At 40.6% G+C, this 16,389-nt stretch overlaps 2 protein-coding genes across 3 annotated transcripts; both read left to right on the top strand.

Moving 5' to 3' along the window:
* Nucleotides 1-5,353: 5,353 nt before the first annotated feature.
* LOC311261882 (protein sax-3-like) lies at nucleotides 5,354-9,835 on the top strand (the record flags this gene model as incomplete). The annotated part of the gene is made up of 12 exons (XM_084360895.1): nucleotides 5,354-5,368; nucleotides 5,655-5,808; nucleotides 6,470-6,662; nucleotides 6,873-6,967; nucleotides 7,104-7,290; nucleotides 7,601-7,698; nucleotides 8,113-8,266; nucleotides 8,385-8,503; nucleotides 8,905-9,072; nucleotides 9,214-9,327; nucleotides 9,661-9,713; nucleotides 9,827-9,835. The coding sequence occupies 12 exons, from the start codon at nucleotides 5,354-5,356 to the stop codon at nucleotides 9,833-9,835; spliced, it is 1,359 nt and encodes a 452-aa protein (XP_084217021.1).
* A 177-nt stretch (nucleotides 9,836-10,012) lies between these two features.
* Nucleotides 10,013-14,391, top strand: LOC311261846 (uncharacterized protein). Of its 2 annotated transcripts, none has more exons than XM_084360857.1 (6): nucleotides 10,013-10,121; nucleotides 10,361-11,579; nucleotides 11,666-11,820; nucleotides 12,465-12,534; nucleotides 12,630-12,831; nucleotides 13,089-14,391. In XM_084360857.1, the coding sequence occupies exons 2-6, from the start codon at nucleotides 10,444-10,446 to the stop codon at nucleotides 13,578-13,580; spliced, it is 2,055 nt and encodes a 684-aa protein (XP_084216983.1). In that variant the 5' UTR covers nucleotides 10,013-10,121; nucleotides 10,361-10,443; the 3' UTR covers nucleotides 13,581-14,391. The 2 variants fall into 2 exon arrangements, with proteins under 2 accessions (XP_084216983.1, XP_084216982.1); XM_084360856.1 differs by having other exon boundaries at nucleotides 12,441-12,534.
* Nucleotides 14,392-16,389: the final 1,998 nt, after the last annotated feature.

Raw genomic sequence — 16,389 nt, 5'->3', positions numbered from 1 at the left:
CAGCTTTCACAGTGAAATCTTTACAGTTGTGCTGAAGGGCCACAATCCTAAATGCCTGTCCTCCAATGCTCTACATAGATTGATTGAGTGTGGGTGCAGCAGTCATTATTATCCCCCATTAACCTACATTTAACAAGCACTTAAACATTAAATTGACACCTCTGTTGCAGATCGCTGTGTGCTGACATTGCAGTTCTTCATTGACTAACAATCAGTATTTTGTGTGTTGCGATGTCAGCTTTCACAATATTTTACAGTATGTAGGAAGTGGTTTGGCCCACAACCAAAATGGTGGAGGGTTAATTCCAACAGCAGCTACGAGTCACTCACCAGGCAAATGAGAAAAAAATGACAAGCGTTAACTCAGAAGTACGGGATAGAAAGAAGTGTGACATGAAAGTCAAACAATTCATATATTGTCCTAGAAGGAAGGTACATTGCACAGACTTTACATGCATATTATGTGCATAGTTGTGTCATTATTCACATTTTCACCTTCCTATTGTAGATGTACAAATTGACATCAGTTTGAAAGATGTAATTCTTAAAGAGGTCATATCCTGCTTTGGGGGGTTTTGCCTTTCCTTTATTGTGTTTTGTAGAGCTCTTGTGCATGTAAAAGGTCTGCAAAGTGAAAAAGCCCTAAGTCCACACCAAAGGGAGTAACTCTCATTCACAAGACACTGCTGTAGACGCCATGCAGCACAACAGCAAAACAGACAGCAACAAAAGCCAGTAATCAGTAGCCTGCCTGCAGTCATGCAAGCAACACAAAGAAACACAGCCAAGCAATAGTGATTTTAACCAATTTTTGACAACAATGAGTGTTAAACGTTCAGTTGAAAGTTAGTGGAAACACATTAAATACACAAACAATGCAGCAAAGAATAATGCGACACAACTATGGAAGATAACACCATTAATGTCCATAGCTTTAAAATGACATATTCAACGATCACATGCAGATGTGATCCTCGTGTCCACATACTTTTGGTCATGTAGTGTTCTGTACATAAACACTTGTGTCTGGACAGACAATCAAGTGATATGAAGCCCTTGATAGTATTGACACTTTATAATATCATACTTCTTCACTCACTTCAATCAGTGGACACTTGGCTTCACATTTTAATTTATTGTTTTGTGAGGAGATTGTAGTGGGCTATCATTTTTGCATCTGTTTACTGTCTAAATAGTGGGGACACAATTAAGGGTTTTGTGCTTCATTACAGCTGTTGGCTTTGAATGAGACTGTGTGTGTGTGTGTGTGTGTGTGTGTGTGTGTGTGTGTGTGTGTGTGTGTGTGTGTGTGTGTGTGTGTGTGTAGGGGGGATGTCTAGCACATGCGTGCGGCTGCTGCTTGTTGTTCTCTCCCAGCTGGAGGCTCGACAGATGCATCAGGAGAACAGAGGTTGAGCACAGACCACAGAGAAGACGAATGGGCTGATTGCCAACGCCAGCCGACACAGAAACAATCACGTGCAGCGTGAGTATCTTTACTCTAAATGTTCTTTGAATGGTTAAAAATGTGTCACATCATCAACAACATAGCATCCATATTTTCTTGTATTTAGTCTGATGTGCATTTTTTTTGCTACTTGTACCTTTAAAATCCACTCATCATTCAGTGTGGTGTGCTGTAGTTGTTCATATGCAAATGCAGCCCTCATCTAGCTGCTGAGGACACCATACTTTGTTGTTGCATAACATGCACGTAATAGAAAGCAGCAATACATTTACATTTATGTTGCATGCAAGCAGTACATAGTGCTAAATTCAATGGTAGTGATGATAATGAGAGAGATTACAAACCAACAGAAGAAGCTGAATTATTTACAATTCATGTGTACCCTTTGGCCAGTTATTACGGGTTATTATTACCAGAAGAGATGTATGTGTGAAAGAAGACTTATTCATATTCAAGCGTGTGACCTATTAACAAATACAAATATCAGTTTAAAATGACCAAATAACGGTGGTGGTGTTCTAAAAAGGGAAGCACCTGAGTGTAGAAATACTCTTTAATGAGTAAAAATCGTTCACTGAACTACTTAAAAGTAAAAGTACATACATAAAGTTAGTCCTGAATACGTTTGTGTGATTCTAAATTTGAATTGTAATTAGTGATGCATTAATATGTGCATTACTTTAATGCTGCAGCTGGTAAAGGTGAGGGTCTTTTTTTCACTATATAAACTGGTAGCTTGTGATCAATAAAGAGAAATCAATAAAGTCATGAATCCATAATAACTAATCAATCATAATCATAACTCATTTGTTGATTATAGTTTGTGTAGTAACTAGTCACTGGAATTATCTATTTGCAATGGAGTAAAAAAATACGGCATTTCCCCCTGAACTGTCGTAGATTTATAAAGTAGCACAAAAATGGGAATACTCAAGTTAAGTACCTCAAAATTATACTGAAGTACATGAAAAAAATGCACCTACCTACTAACTTTCCACCACTACCGGGGAAGAAGTAAAGGAGGGCCATATTTAATAGTGAAATTAAATGTAAATAACATTTCTCTCATTAAGAGAATATGAAAAGTAAAACCTTCAACAAATTGTTTTACGTCACTACTAATTTCAGTTTACTTAAAACTTTATTAAACTCTAACCGACCCAAAAATAATTTTATAGCTGTCCAAACATCATCGCTGCAGAGGATGTGGTTCAGGTTATAAATTATAACTCCAGATTACCGACCTCTTGCTCTGAAGTGATACACTTCAGTACAGCTATAGTCTAAGGACTTGCCAAAAACTGACATGGCTTTTACTTGTTGTGATTTCTGCCTCGTTGAAGCCAAATCCAGCATCTCCACTTATTGTTTTATTTATTTAGAGAAATTAAGTGAATAGAAATAATGAATGTCATGCCAATGACAATCTGGAAGAAGGCGCTCACAAGTCAGTATGTGGGCTAAAACATCATAATGACATGCTAAACAGTGTAAATGATCTGTTAGGAGCCTCATGAGTCATACAAATACACACCCACAGGCTCTTGCCATTATGTGAGTATAACTAGCCACAAGCCTGACTGGACCAATCAAGCATTTCATTGATGCATCTAGTTCAACAGTGATTGCTAATTGTGGCTACTAAGGGCTTAAGCTTTTTAAAATCTTTTTTGTCCTCTTAAAGCACCACAAATATGAGCAGGTGACAATTATAAAGTAAAAATGTATGATTTTGTCTATAAACCTCAATATTGATAATATCAGGCAATTTTCAGGTATGGTTCCTAGTAATAAAATCCACTTCTAATGCAATTTAGGAGAGGCTGATGCCGTCTCAGGACAAATTGTATCGTTTATAAGTGTTAACTCATTGATCATTTCAAAAAAGTTGAAAATTGAAACATCTAACTGTATTCAAGCATTCAAATCCAGGAAAAGACAACGGTTTTGTTTTATTACACTAACACTAAACTTAATTTCAGCACAACAGGTATGTTCCCATTAATCCGGATTTGTGTGGCTATTTTCAAAACCAGGAGAAATATAAAAGAATAACCTTGAAAAAATAGCAGCAGACAAAATAAGTCTAAACATAAAAGTAAAAAAAAAAATGAAAATAAAAAAAGCAGGTGCTCTTTTAACTGCTAAGTTGCTCTGCAGTAATAAAGCTGTGAATAATGCCCAATAATGTCCAAAAATCTCAAGATGTCATCTTTAAATAGTGTTAACCACCTTAAAGTCAAAAACACATATACAGGGAAAAGGATCAAATCTGCACAATAGAGATGCTCGATGCAAAGAATATTTTAACTGCACTAGACTGGAGATTTAGCACCAGCAGCTCTCTGTGCAACATTCACATTTTTGCAAAGCACTCTGAGCTCTTTAACCTTCATCATTACAAATTCAGTTTTAACCCTTTAATCATAAATGAGCCTCTTGAGATCAAAACTACGTCTTTGGCATGTTTCCCTTCAACATCCCCTGATATTTACTCGTGCAAATGCAGCAATGTATGAGCAAAATTTGTGTCACGCTTGGACAATAAAGGATCAGCCCTTATAAGGCCATATTGAGGATCATGAAAGCCTATGTGATCAGACGGGAAGCTTTCCTTGCAGAGGACCAATAACTGATCTTCATAGTACAAAGCTCCGCAGCCTCTTTTCATGTCACTTTCATTGAGTGGAGGGCCACAGCGCAAGCTCTATAAAGTGGCTGGGCCCATTCAAGGGACTAAAGAGGACAAAGCTGAGCTCGCTGCGGTGCCACAGACTCACAACCAAAATAGGAATGAAGCAAAGGGAGAGGGGAAGGGAGGGCATTAAGAGCAAGAGAGGGAGAGAGGGAGGTTAAATTCATCTGCTGAATACATTTGCTAGAAACTGATCAAAAGTGAATCTGTGCAAACGGCAGGTTCAGCGTGTTGAAATTATGATGTTTTAGTCTTAGCATATCACAGAGAAATATATCTGAAACACTTTCACATTTTTCCCATCATCCTGCACACTCCTGTCACTTAAAAAATTTTTTTTTTATCCTTGCACACTTTCCCAGCTGACACCATGGATGAAGCTGCGTGGTGGTTTCCTCATTCGTCCCAGGGAGCTCTGCAATAGGATGCACATCTCTGTCGCCATCTGGATGCTCCCACAGATGACTTCCCACCTCTGCATACTCATCCTGTCCAGCTTGGCAGTCTCATCCCAACTGGGTGAGTCCATTTACCCCTTATTGTGAGCTCGTTCATACATTTGCCCTAAACATCAACTTGTTGCCAAAGTCAGAGTCTACTAAATGTCTGTACAGATATCCAAGTTGAATAATTATTGTAGGTAAAATCAAAGACACAAGTTACAACTATATAAGTTAAATAAATGGAAGTGGAAGAGGAATATAATTACATAAGTACTTCAGGTTTGTACTTTAATACATTACTTGAGTAAATATAGTGACTGTGTCTAATGTGCATTTCTTATTTATACTGTGTGTTGCAGGTTTGGAGGATGTTTTCTTCAGTCCCCAGGACCAGACAGTCAGAGAAGGGGAGGGAGTTTTCTTCCAGTGTGTGTCAGGTGAGAGTTCACCTCCTGCAAGCATCACCTGGCTCAAGGATGGGACCCTGGTCAAAAGAGGTCGACAGATTCAGGTGAGCTTGAAAGTGAACCATGTGACAGCTTATGGGAAGGGCATCAAACACCACTTCCTTGTAGGAAAAACTTTAAGAAGGGCTAATAAGGGTGAAGACTGACGCTGCAGCAGCTTTGGTTGTAAAGCACAGACTAAAATGGGCGAGCTCAGTGTTTTCATACCACCTCTGAAATAATTTACAGGGCTGAAACTGCCATTCAGGCCCAAAGACAGAAATTGTGATTGAGTGAACTTATGAGTGCCGGACAAGTGAGAATAACATAATTTGTTGGGACACTGGCTTTTTATGATAAACCGTCTTTATAGCCTTTCTGCAGTCAGTCAGATTCACACAGATGTGGACATCAGAGGTTTATCAGGTGGTGTTGTGCTGTGAATGCTGCTGTATGTGACTCATGTGCAGTGCTGGAATGTAGCAAAGTGTATTTAATTGGTCGTTTCAATCAAGGTAAACTTACATTTTATATGTATTATTATTATTTATTTTTTTACCTAGATTTTTACTGCATGCTTCAAACTGTGTTTTCATGTTCAGGGCGAGTTTGGAGGTGGTAACCAGAAGAAGACCTCAGGCACTCTGCATCTTTTCAACGTAACGTTAGAGGATGATGGGATGTACATTTGTGTCACACACAATGCTTTACTGAACATCAGCAAGAGGAGCAAGCCAGCTAAACTAACTGTGCAGGGTGAGTTTGTGTTTTTATTCTTCAATTCATACTGGCAAATTGTCACTTTATGTCTTATATATAGTATATGGTATGGTATGCAGTCTGTTGAAAATGTACAACAATATCACAAAAATCTTTTACATTTCTAATGAGTTGTCAGTTAAGTGAAGTGAAATCTGTCATCGTGCAATTCCTCATGCTCCAATGTACTTTCAACTGTTACAGTGTTTTTTTTAAATCAGTATTGATGCAGGGCAACAAAAATTAAATTTAATTGAAAATATCTCTTAGAAATTAGTTGAAGACAAGAGAAATGATCAATTGCCAATTGAAATATTAGATCCAGTGAATCAGAATCAAGATCAGAATTGCTTTTGTTGCCAAGTAAGTTTACACATGAGAGGAATCTGCTGTGGTCTGTAGGTGCAAAACAACAAACAATACTAAAAGCACGTAAAAGACATAATAAAAATATAAAAATATAAATAGTGTGAATATAAATATCAATATAGTATGAGCGATTTTAAAGTATTTATCCATTAGTGCATAAAGTTTGACCTAAATTGTGCAAGCTCGCAGGAGATACTGATATTGTAATATGCAACATTAAATGACTTATTCACATAAATTTTTTGCAGTGGTGGGTAATATCTTGTAGTGTTGGCCCTCTACCTTGCAGGGGTCCCGAGGAGGCTGCAGATCATCCAGGGCCCTGACAACATCACTGCTGCCATGGGAACAGAGGTCTCCATGCACTGCGATGTTGGTGGCTTCCCTGTTCCCATGGTGCACTGGTTCAAAGACGGCTGCCTCCTGACGAACTGCTCGGCCTCGTTCAGCCTCCACAACAATGGACAGCTGCTCACATTCAGGTCCAACAACTAAATATTAATTCCTATTGTTCTTTTTATTTTTTTCCAAATTGTAAAGAATTATGCTGATTTTGCTTTTAATTCAGGAATATGTTTTTATACAGTTTATGTCAGGTAGCGATCCACAGAGTCTGTAGTTTTGATGCTTTTAAAGTGGTTTATGGTCCTGCCAGACAGAATTTAAAGTCTTATTTCTGGCTGTGTTTTCAGGAATGTGACCAAGGACGATGAGGGCTCATATCACTGTGAAGCATCCAACCAGAACGAGTCAATCAAGTCTCAGTCCGCCTTCCTTCTTCCAGCCGGTACTGTATGCCTACATGTTCAGTAAACTTAAGTGTTAATATTATATGATAATTCAGTTAGAAATCTGTGAAAAGCACATACTGTACACAGGAACGACACATGTACATTTAAGCAACTAACATGTTGTATTTCCAGAGATGGACTGGCACTTCGTCCAGCAGCCCGCCAACCTGACAGTGAGGAGAGGAGAAAATGCTACAGTCACCTGCAGGCCTCCATACAGCAAACCAGCAGCCCAGGTGTCCTGGTTCAAAAACAACCATCTGCTCACCCCCACAGCTCACTCAACTGTGCTGCCCAGTGGAGACCTCTTCTTCCACAGGTGTGTGTGTTGTGTTTAAGAAGCTAGTCGCTACAGTCAAAGAGTAGCATGTCCATTATAGTGAGCAGCCTGAGGTTTTGGAGCTACCTGCGAATTCTGGCCATCTCTAACAAATTACACCTTTAACAGCTGACCATTAGTAAGGATGTTTTTTATTGAACTTCTTCAGGATATGGACTTTGGTACATTATGTCTGTCTTTATTGTAACAATTGAGGCTACCTACCTACAAAAACGTTCCCCAAATAATACTGTATATAACCTCTTCAAGGTGTCCGCAATCTTGTGTGTCCTGACATTTTTCTCTGCAGTGTCCAGGAGTTTGACAGTGGGAGCTACTTCTGCAGGGCCTCCAACACCCACCTTCAAAGATTTCTCACTTCTCGAAGAGCAGCCCTAACTGTGCAAGGTACATTACAATAGATATGACATACTGTGCCATTGTTGCTTCATCTGTTCAAGCTGTTCAAAATGGGTGAGAATCAGAGTAACTTACGATACGATACGATACGATACGATACGATACGATACAATACGATGCGATACCATATGTTGCCCACAATGACAATAGTAGTAGTTGTTGTGAGCAGCTGTATGGTTCCATTGTTCCTAGCTGCGGTATTCAGGCGGCCGGGCCTGATTTGAAGACGGTAGCTTGCCAAAGATCCATTTACAAGATTTTTTACTTCAGCAACTTCAGTAAAAAATATTGAGATTTGGCCTCAGTGTATTGATGATCATTTCGAGGAGGTGATACAATATATGCCATATCAATATTTTTTTCCACTCCTTGTATTTATGAATTCTTTCCTTCTCCTGGCAGCCCCTCCATCAGTGAAACTGTGGCCTCAAGTGTTGACAGTGCCTGTGGGTGCTCGGGTGGTGCTGGAGTGTCAAGTGTCTGGTCACCCTCTACCCTCTATCAGCTGGGTGAAGAGAGGCCACTCCAAGCAGACAGGGGGCAAAATTGCTTTAGGGTAAGTTAAAGTGTTATGATTTTATTGGAAAGGACTAAACTGTTTAGTCCTGTAAATAAAATGAAGTACTATGACAAATGTCTCATAGTACATGACCATTTACATCTTTCTTATATAGACTGAGAAATGCCACGCTCTACATCCAGTCAGCCAGGAGCTATGATGAGGGAGTGTATGTGTGCGAGGCATCTAACACACTGGGCCAAAGCCACAACACAGCAATGCTGAGAGTTGCTGGTAATCTTTTTTACACTTAACTTCATTGCGATGTCATGAACTAACTCCTTCTCAAATCAGCAGTTGAGTCCAGCTGAAGAAATGTCCTTTTTGTGGAATAAAGTTTACAAAGTATCACTTATGAGAAGATTCAACTTGTTGAGAAAAAGTCCAATTCAATACATGTCTCTACTTTAAACATTATTTGACTTCCTTTAAAGACAATTTGACATTTTGTGCACCAAATAATGATTATGTGGCACAAAATTTCAGTATGTTGCATTGGTTTAAGTAGTGAAAGAAATTAACTCTGGGTGCGGGATTATGTGTGTTATATTCTACACACACATTATACACATTGTGTAATATGATGTATGTGATGATAGTAATGCAGACTCAACTTTCCTCTTTCCTCCTCCCAGTGAGTCCCATCATAGTGACCTCCGCAGGTCAGGTGAGCTGCAGGATCGGGGCTTCAGCGGTCCTCCCTTGCAGGGCTGTAGGGATTCTGCCCATTACTTACAACTGGACCAAAGGCAGAGCAGAGACACTGTCTCCCATCAGCTCCACTGAAGACAGACACATTGATGGTGAGTCCAAAGTGTGATTGGAGACATTTTTGCATTCATTTCAATCAGGTTTTTCAGCAAGTTCTTATTGGAAGTTGGACCAGGTGTGAACACGTTTCAGCTCTCTGTGACTTATGACTTGTTATCTTGTGGCCTGTGTAGAAGATGGAGCTCTGCATATTTCCAGTGTGCAGTATTTGGATGCAGGAGAATATTACTGTACTGCCGAGAACCGAGCAGGACGACATCAGAGACGTACCATCCTCACTGTCACAGGTACGTCACCATCGACTCATCTAGTGATATTTCCTCTTCAATGGTAGTGTGACAAATACAATACAAATGCACATATATCATCGGGTGAGAGAGTGTGTGTGTAGTGCTGCCATTATATATTAATTTAACATAATAACATAATTTGACATTTAAGTTTTACAAATAGCGTTCTCATCAGGCCATGTTGTGCTGTCATTATTGATCCACAGTGAACTACAGTCACTCACACCCACACACACAGTAAATACCTTGTATGACAAGATGCTTCCTTGACCGAAAATGCACAAGTTTCTTCTCCTGCTGACTGTCTTTCATGCTGTTCTCTGTCCTAAGCTGAACATCAACCAGCTGATAGAGGCAGGCAGACAAGACTGGTTTTGTCTGCTGTGAGTAACAACGCTGTTAAAAATCCCGGCCGTGGCTTGTTTGGCGACACTGTTTTGCTTTAAAATCAGTGTGTAGACTCTGTATATGTTTTTTATATGTGGTTTCTGTCCAGAGGCTGTGAATTACTCTTGATTGTGTGTGCTCTTTGCAGCTTAATATGCAGTTCATTGGATAACATCGCTGCTCTGGTATTTGTGGCCTATCACCTGCTTTGTACTTGTTTTGTGGCTTCTGGTTGTGTCAAGTGTACTGCCTGACTGAAACTAAGAGCCTTTCTTTTCATATTTTCTAGAGCAACAACACTGGCAAAAAAACACCAGCTTCCCAAACCGACGAGTCTGTGGTTCAGCAACTTCCGAAGACAACACATCAACCACATGTCAAGACTCAGCACGACGAGGCCACATGTACGTACTATCTTTTTATACCTACAGCCATTATAGTTTATTGTAAATAATATAGGTATAACTGGGCAACAGCAGCATAAAGTCATACAATTGGTTGACAATGTCATTTGTTTACTACCTGATAACTATCGACTAACTGTACTTATTTGTTGTGTTGCTGTGATACCAGATTGAGCCATTCATTTGATGAAATTGTATCGGTTATATGAAAGAAAACAACTTTCTGTCACTATTTCTAGGCTCCTTATCACATTGTGACGCTACAACAAGCAGTGCTACCACATCTTCTACCTTTCCAAGGGGAGCAGTAGCTGAGCTAAAAATGCCACGTGGGTCGCATGGCCGTCTTCTACAGCATCACCTGAATCAGCCAACGACCAAGCCAACCCAGCCGTTAGTCACTCAGATGCAGCCTCCGATGTTACCACCTCCTCCACATCCGAACTTCCAGCCAGCACATCTCCACACTCACAGCCAGACATCGGTTGTTACCAGTGAAGTGTTGGGTACAACTGTTCAGTATGTACTCACTGAGAGTCCATCCCATTTGACATTAACATCATCACATACACAATTTCAGCAACAAGGAAGTGACGTTTTGTTGATAGAGTCTGATTCAAAGGGCTCTAAGATTCATGCTGTGTCTCTAGCCAGTCAAATCACAGAGTATGTCACTGAGACGTCAGTGCCTCAACCACCATCAAACCCTCCAGTGGGTAGGCCCTTTAGCTCTCTCAAGTTGGATTCGTATTCGCCGACTGGCTCTGGCTCATCCACCGTGTCTTCTGCTTCACAAGCAGACCCAACTCAACCTCATCAGCTAGTGACAAAAAGTCAGTTTTACCAATCCTACCATCAGCCAACTTTAACCCATATTTCTCAAACCAAACTCGAGGACCTAGGTCAACCTCTACAACAGAAAACACATTCACCAACCCTCTCACAGATAACTCCATCTGATCATCAACAAGCATTCACTCAAAGGCTTTTCCCAAAGTCCCATCTTGAGCTGCCAACAACGCAGCATTATCTGGCTTCCACACAACCTTCACCTACTTCAGTCACAAAGCCTCAACAATTCAACAGCCAGCCTTTGCCCACAATGTCGCAACCAACTTCAACCATATCTACAGTCCCTCAAAACCAACCTCGACCATCTCCGACACAACATCCACTGCTCCACTCACAATCTCCTCTACCACAGACAGAAGCTTTTCCACTCCAACACAGAAAGCCTTCAATCCCAACTCTCCATCCTCCCGATCGGACTACCGATCCTTCAACATCGGCCCCTGAGATTCGTGTTGTCCATCAGGTCAACATGTCCGATCAGGTACAACTAAATAACAGCCAGCAAGGGGATACAGTTCAGTCAGTTAAATCCCCCAATGACACAGAGCTTATAGAGTGGCTGAAGCGGAATACATCCCAGTCACCTATGACCAGCAATGATCCAAGGTAGGTAAGATAAAAAGATGGTGGAGTGATGGATATTGTGCTTCAAAGCAGTGAGAACTCACTCGAGTATGTCCTTTACACTCCAGAGTAACGCAGCAGTCTCCATCATGGCTGCCTGTGCTGGAGAAACATGACATCCCCATCGTGGTGGGAGTGGGTGTATCTCTGGCCTTTATCTTCATCACTGTTACCTTCTATTCAGTGGTCCAGAAGAATGAACCTGCACCAACAAGCCGAGCAGGTCAGAGATCCTCAGACGCATCAAATGTCAAATTCACCTATGTCAAATTCTGAATATTTTGTTGAATGTGTTTAATACATAAATACAGTTGAACTCTTTTCACACTGGACAAAAAAACTACCAACACCCACAACATCTGGCTTTTGTCGTCAGTGCAGTTGGCATTCATTACCCAGTCAAATGACTGAGCAGTATAGTCACGGGTATTTATCGGCTCCAGCTCGCTAGAATTAAGTAAAACATGTAACACAGTGGCTTCTAATGGATGGTGGATTAATGAAGAAATAAGCTAACCACACGTCTTTAGCCCACTTCTCATCTCTGCCTGAGGCGAACAGCTACAGGATACATTAGCTGCCACTAGCATAACACTCCATAATCTCCAAACTCTCAGTGATAGAGCTGCATTGTGGGTAATGTAGGAGCCTAGTTTTGGCAAGGAAGGAAAGTGTGTAAAAAGTAAAAAAAAAAAGATATCTGGTTCTTCTGCATTAAATGTGATTATTTTTTTTAACTGTCCATTGTGAGTTCAGCAATGTTTTATAATTGCAATGCTCAATCTTGTCTTCACCAGAAGGCAAATAAAGCATATTTACTAAAATGTCAAACTATTCCTTTAGAGCCAATTTACATGTCCTTAACAGCTCAGAGGAATCTAGGGGTCCCCTTACGACACGCTGAACGTCGAGCTGCAGGACGAACATACGAAAACAGGTAAATACACTATAATACATGATGAGGCCTTGCAATGGTCTGTTAGCATCCGTGTAAAAGATACATGAAACCAGAGTGTTGTGTTTCTTGCACAGAGCTTTTGAAGACGACGACTGTGTGGCTGTGATTGAGCAGAGCCCCAACACATCAGAAACCCGAGCCCGACCTCCAGGGCCGAGCCTGGTCACGGTGCAGATGGAGCCCACATTTGAGGATCTTCAAGACGACACACAACCTGCTCTGGACAACCACTCAGTCACTGTTGAGACTTATCCGGAGCCAATTCTTGACACAAAGGTTTGACAACACATAAATGAATATGACATGGTGAAAATTTATCTAGAGATTTTTTTTTTCGTCTGACTTTTGGGGGAATTTTGTTCCTCTAAACATGAACAGATTGAACTAACAAGGTAGCGCCATGGTAGCACCGAAATGGATCGGGCTGTTTTCTCCACTCTTTGTCAAAGTTAAACAATAGTCACTTTTACTTTATCTAATAAGTTAAATCGTCCCTTAGTTCTCTTTAAGGAGTCCATTCTTCACTCTTTCAGATTGATCCCTCTCTGGAGGAGGAGAAGGACTGCAGTTTGTCCCAGCCCAGCATCCAGCTGCAGTGTACTGAGGACTGGACCAGTAACAGAGGAGACAACCGCAGTCCATGCCAGGATGCCTTGCCTCCTCCATCATCTTTACCTTCCCGTTCTCCTTCCCCCTCTCCACCATCCAGACCTGGGGAGGGTCTGCGCTCCTCATTAACCCTGCAGAGTGCTGAGGCATGTGTAGCACCCATCCACCACAGCCTCAGCATCTCACACGGCAACCCTCCCCTCCTTCTTTCTCACCACGTCTCCTTGGGCCTCACTACAGTTGCAGTGGATGTCCATTTTTACCCTGCAGCCACTGCTTCGATGGCAGTCTGTACCAGCACTCATATCAACTCTGTCTCTAACTCCACTTCAGTAGCTGCTCCTCTGTTCAGTCCCCCGTTAGTTAACAGTCAGGATAATGACCAATCAGCTCCCATATTTCATCAGACTAAGTAGCGCCAGATTAAGGCATCAAGTCTTAATTACTGAGCTGTAGAGGTGCTGTTAAGCATATTTTTGGACTTTGAACAGAACCAGGCTTGCTCGTTCCACCTGCTTTCAGTCTTCATGCTAAGCTACGCTAACTGTCTCCTGGCCTCAGCTCCATACTGAAGACACACACGAGAGTATTGATCATCTCATCTAACTCTAAGGCGAATATTCCAAAAAGTTGAACTATTCCTCTTATGATTAAGGTCAATCTACGAGGCTAACATTCGCTGTATTGACATCTTGTGAACATCTTTTTGTAAATGTATAATTTATAGCTTTAGCACAGCACTTTCTGTTTTACTGCCAGTGGTTACATTAATTACATGTTATAGGTCGACTGTAGTAAAGGCTACTTCTGAATACATCTTTAAGTCTTGCTTTCTACTTAATTTACTTTTTGCATTTCATTTTTTTCTGACTGAAAGTGCGAGAGAGAAGATTTTCATGTGTTGTTTTATTTTTATTATTACTTATTTAGGAATCACATGCTAAGTCTGATTCATGTTGTGTTTAAGTACGGTTGTACAGCATTGACCTCTTTAGTGAAACAGCCAAGGATACTTATACTTTATCACAAAATACAGTGTTTTGTTTTTGTGACTGTACACACTGTGTTGCAGTGATCTGATAATTCTGATTTCAAGCTACTTGACTGTTAACACCTTTTTCGAAAACCAAAGGAAAGTTATAGGGGCTGTATCAATAAACATTTAGACATTAAAACCAAAGTCCTTTGTGGTATTTTTGTATTTAGCTTAGACTTGCTTGTGAACTTTAAACTGTATGTCAAAGCTGTTACTGAAGCTAATTAAAAGTATAAGCAGTTCATATGGTACTCACAGGCTATTGTTTCTCATGGACTATTTATTTTAATTTCTCGCAGTATTTTGTTAAGGAACAGCTCTGTTGAGCATTTGTTGGCAATTAAAAGTACCTTTGATTCAACATCCTATTTGAAGGTCCAGGTACTAAATTATTTGAATGCCATTGGTGGAAGAAGTATGCAGATGCTTTAGCTAAAAGTAGGAAAACAACAATAGAAAAATACTTTATTATTAGAAAAGTAAAGAAGCTTAATCAGCAAAATGAACTCAAAGTTGTGAATGAATGCAGGAATGTATGTATGTGATTTCTGCCACTAGAGGTCTCTCAATCAAAACAAAATGCATAAATAGCATGGGAGGTGAAAATCCGCCTCATTTCCTCCTGGAAGCTACAGAGAAATGCAGCATTACCTTCAATGAACTTGGATATCCTGGGGTTTGAGCATTTGGGATAATGTAAGTGCATAAATCAAAAAATATAGTCCAGTCCTAGTCCAGTGTTTTCTAATCCTGATCCTGGGGGCCCCTGCCCTGCATGTTGTGCTATCATTAAGCTCTGCAGAAGCCTTATAACGATCCATTCATTTGAATCAGGTGTGTTGAAGCAGGGAACCATCTAAAACATGCAGGGCAGGGGATTGAAAAACATTGGTCTAGCCCTTTTTGGACAATTTAATACAGAAATGCAACATATCTTTAAATACATAAACAGGTTGGCCAGCAGGGAAGCAAACAAATCCAAAAGGGATGTGGTAAAATGTGCAAATTAGGTAAAGGCTGAGCCGAAAGAGGAGGTATCGCTGCAGGTATATATATACTGAGGTGTTGATGAGATGACGAGGATCAGGTGTGTGGTAAGGAGGCTATGAGGTGACAGAGGAAAGGCAGGTGGGGTGCTAGAGGAGGAGCGACAGGGCCCTGGACAAGAAAAGAGTCAGTACTGGGGGAAAAAATTATGGATGGGTGAAGTTACGTGGAGGCTGAAGATGTCTTGCCAGCTCACTGTTGTTCTGAACATGAAATTTGCTAGCCTTGTTCTGTGACAATGGAGGATGATGACAATTATGTCTCAATTCTTCCAGCCAGTCCAGTTTAAATGGCAACTACTGCATCATTTGAACACTGATTCAATATAGAGTGTATGTAGAGTCAATAGTTTCTCTTCTGGTAGGTTTACTTTTCACAGCAGACATTCTGACTTGTCATACTGGGAAAAACACCGATGTTACTGATAAGAAAGCTTTGCTCCATTCAAGTTCCCTACTAAGCCATGGCAGTGCCACGGGACCCTTAAGTGAAGCAGAAAATTGAATCCAGCCATCATTATTTAAACCGGTGCTTTTCATACTGTGACAAAATACAGAGAAACTCTGCAAGAGCAGCAACCGCACTAGTGGATATGCAAGAATATTAAAAATGTAACCCACAGGGGTCAGTCAAACCACTGCCATTAAAGACTGTAGTGTTTTGGTAAGGCAGGCAATACATTGTTCACCCTACAGTTAAAAATGAATCCAGGCCAGTTTAAGGTTGAGGTAACTTCACAAAAAGTAGATATGAATGAGATGTCTAAAGTTATTTTTGCATCCTACAATGATTGCCTTAAGCACCAGAGTAATGTGTATGGTTTTATGTGAAGAGAATACGCCCTCATGATACAGCGGTTTTGGTGTCATGCTCTACCCTGTGCACACTACAGACCAATCTATGGCTGCAACAACTAAATTGACACTTGGAAGACAGAAATAACACAGTCTGTCTTATAATATCTTGAGACATCAGCGACAAAACCACAAGGGTGTGAAAATGCTTCTCACGCTCACAAGACTACACAACCCTCTGCACCCCGCCAACAGTTCAGAGTGAGAAAGTGAAACATGTATAGCTGCTTAGTACTGTGATTGTAGGTTTTTGCCCCATTCAATAAAACAACTCAGCCTAATGTAACA

This window comes from Pagrus pagrus (assembly GCF_965226575.1).
Source record: "Pagrus pagrus genome assembly, chromosome: 8".
Taxonomy (NCBI): domain Eukaryota; kingdom Metazoa; phylum Chordata; class Actinopteri; order Spariformes; family Sparidae; genus Pagrus; species Pagrus pagrus.
The sequence above is the reverse complement of the archived record's forward strand: the minus strand, read 5'-3'. Positions and strand labels throughout refer to the sequence as shown.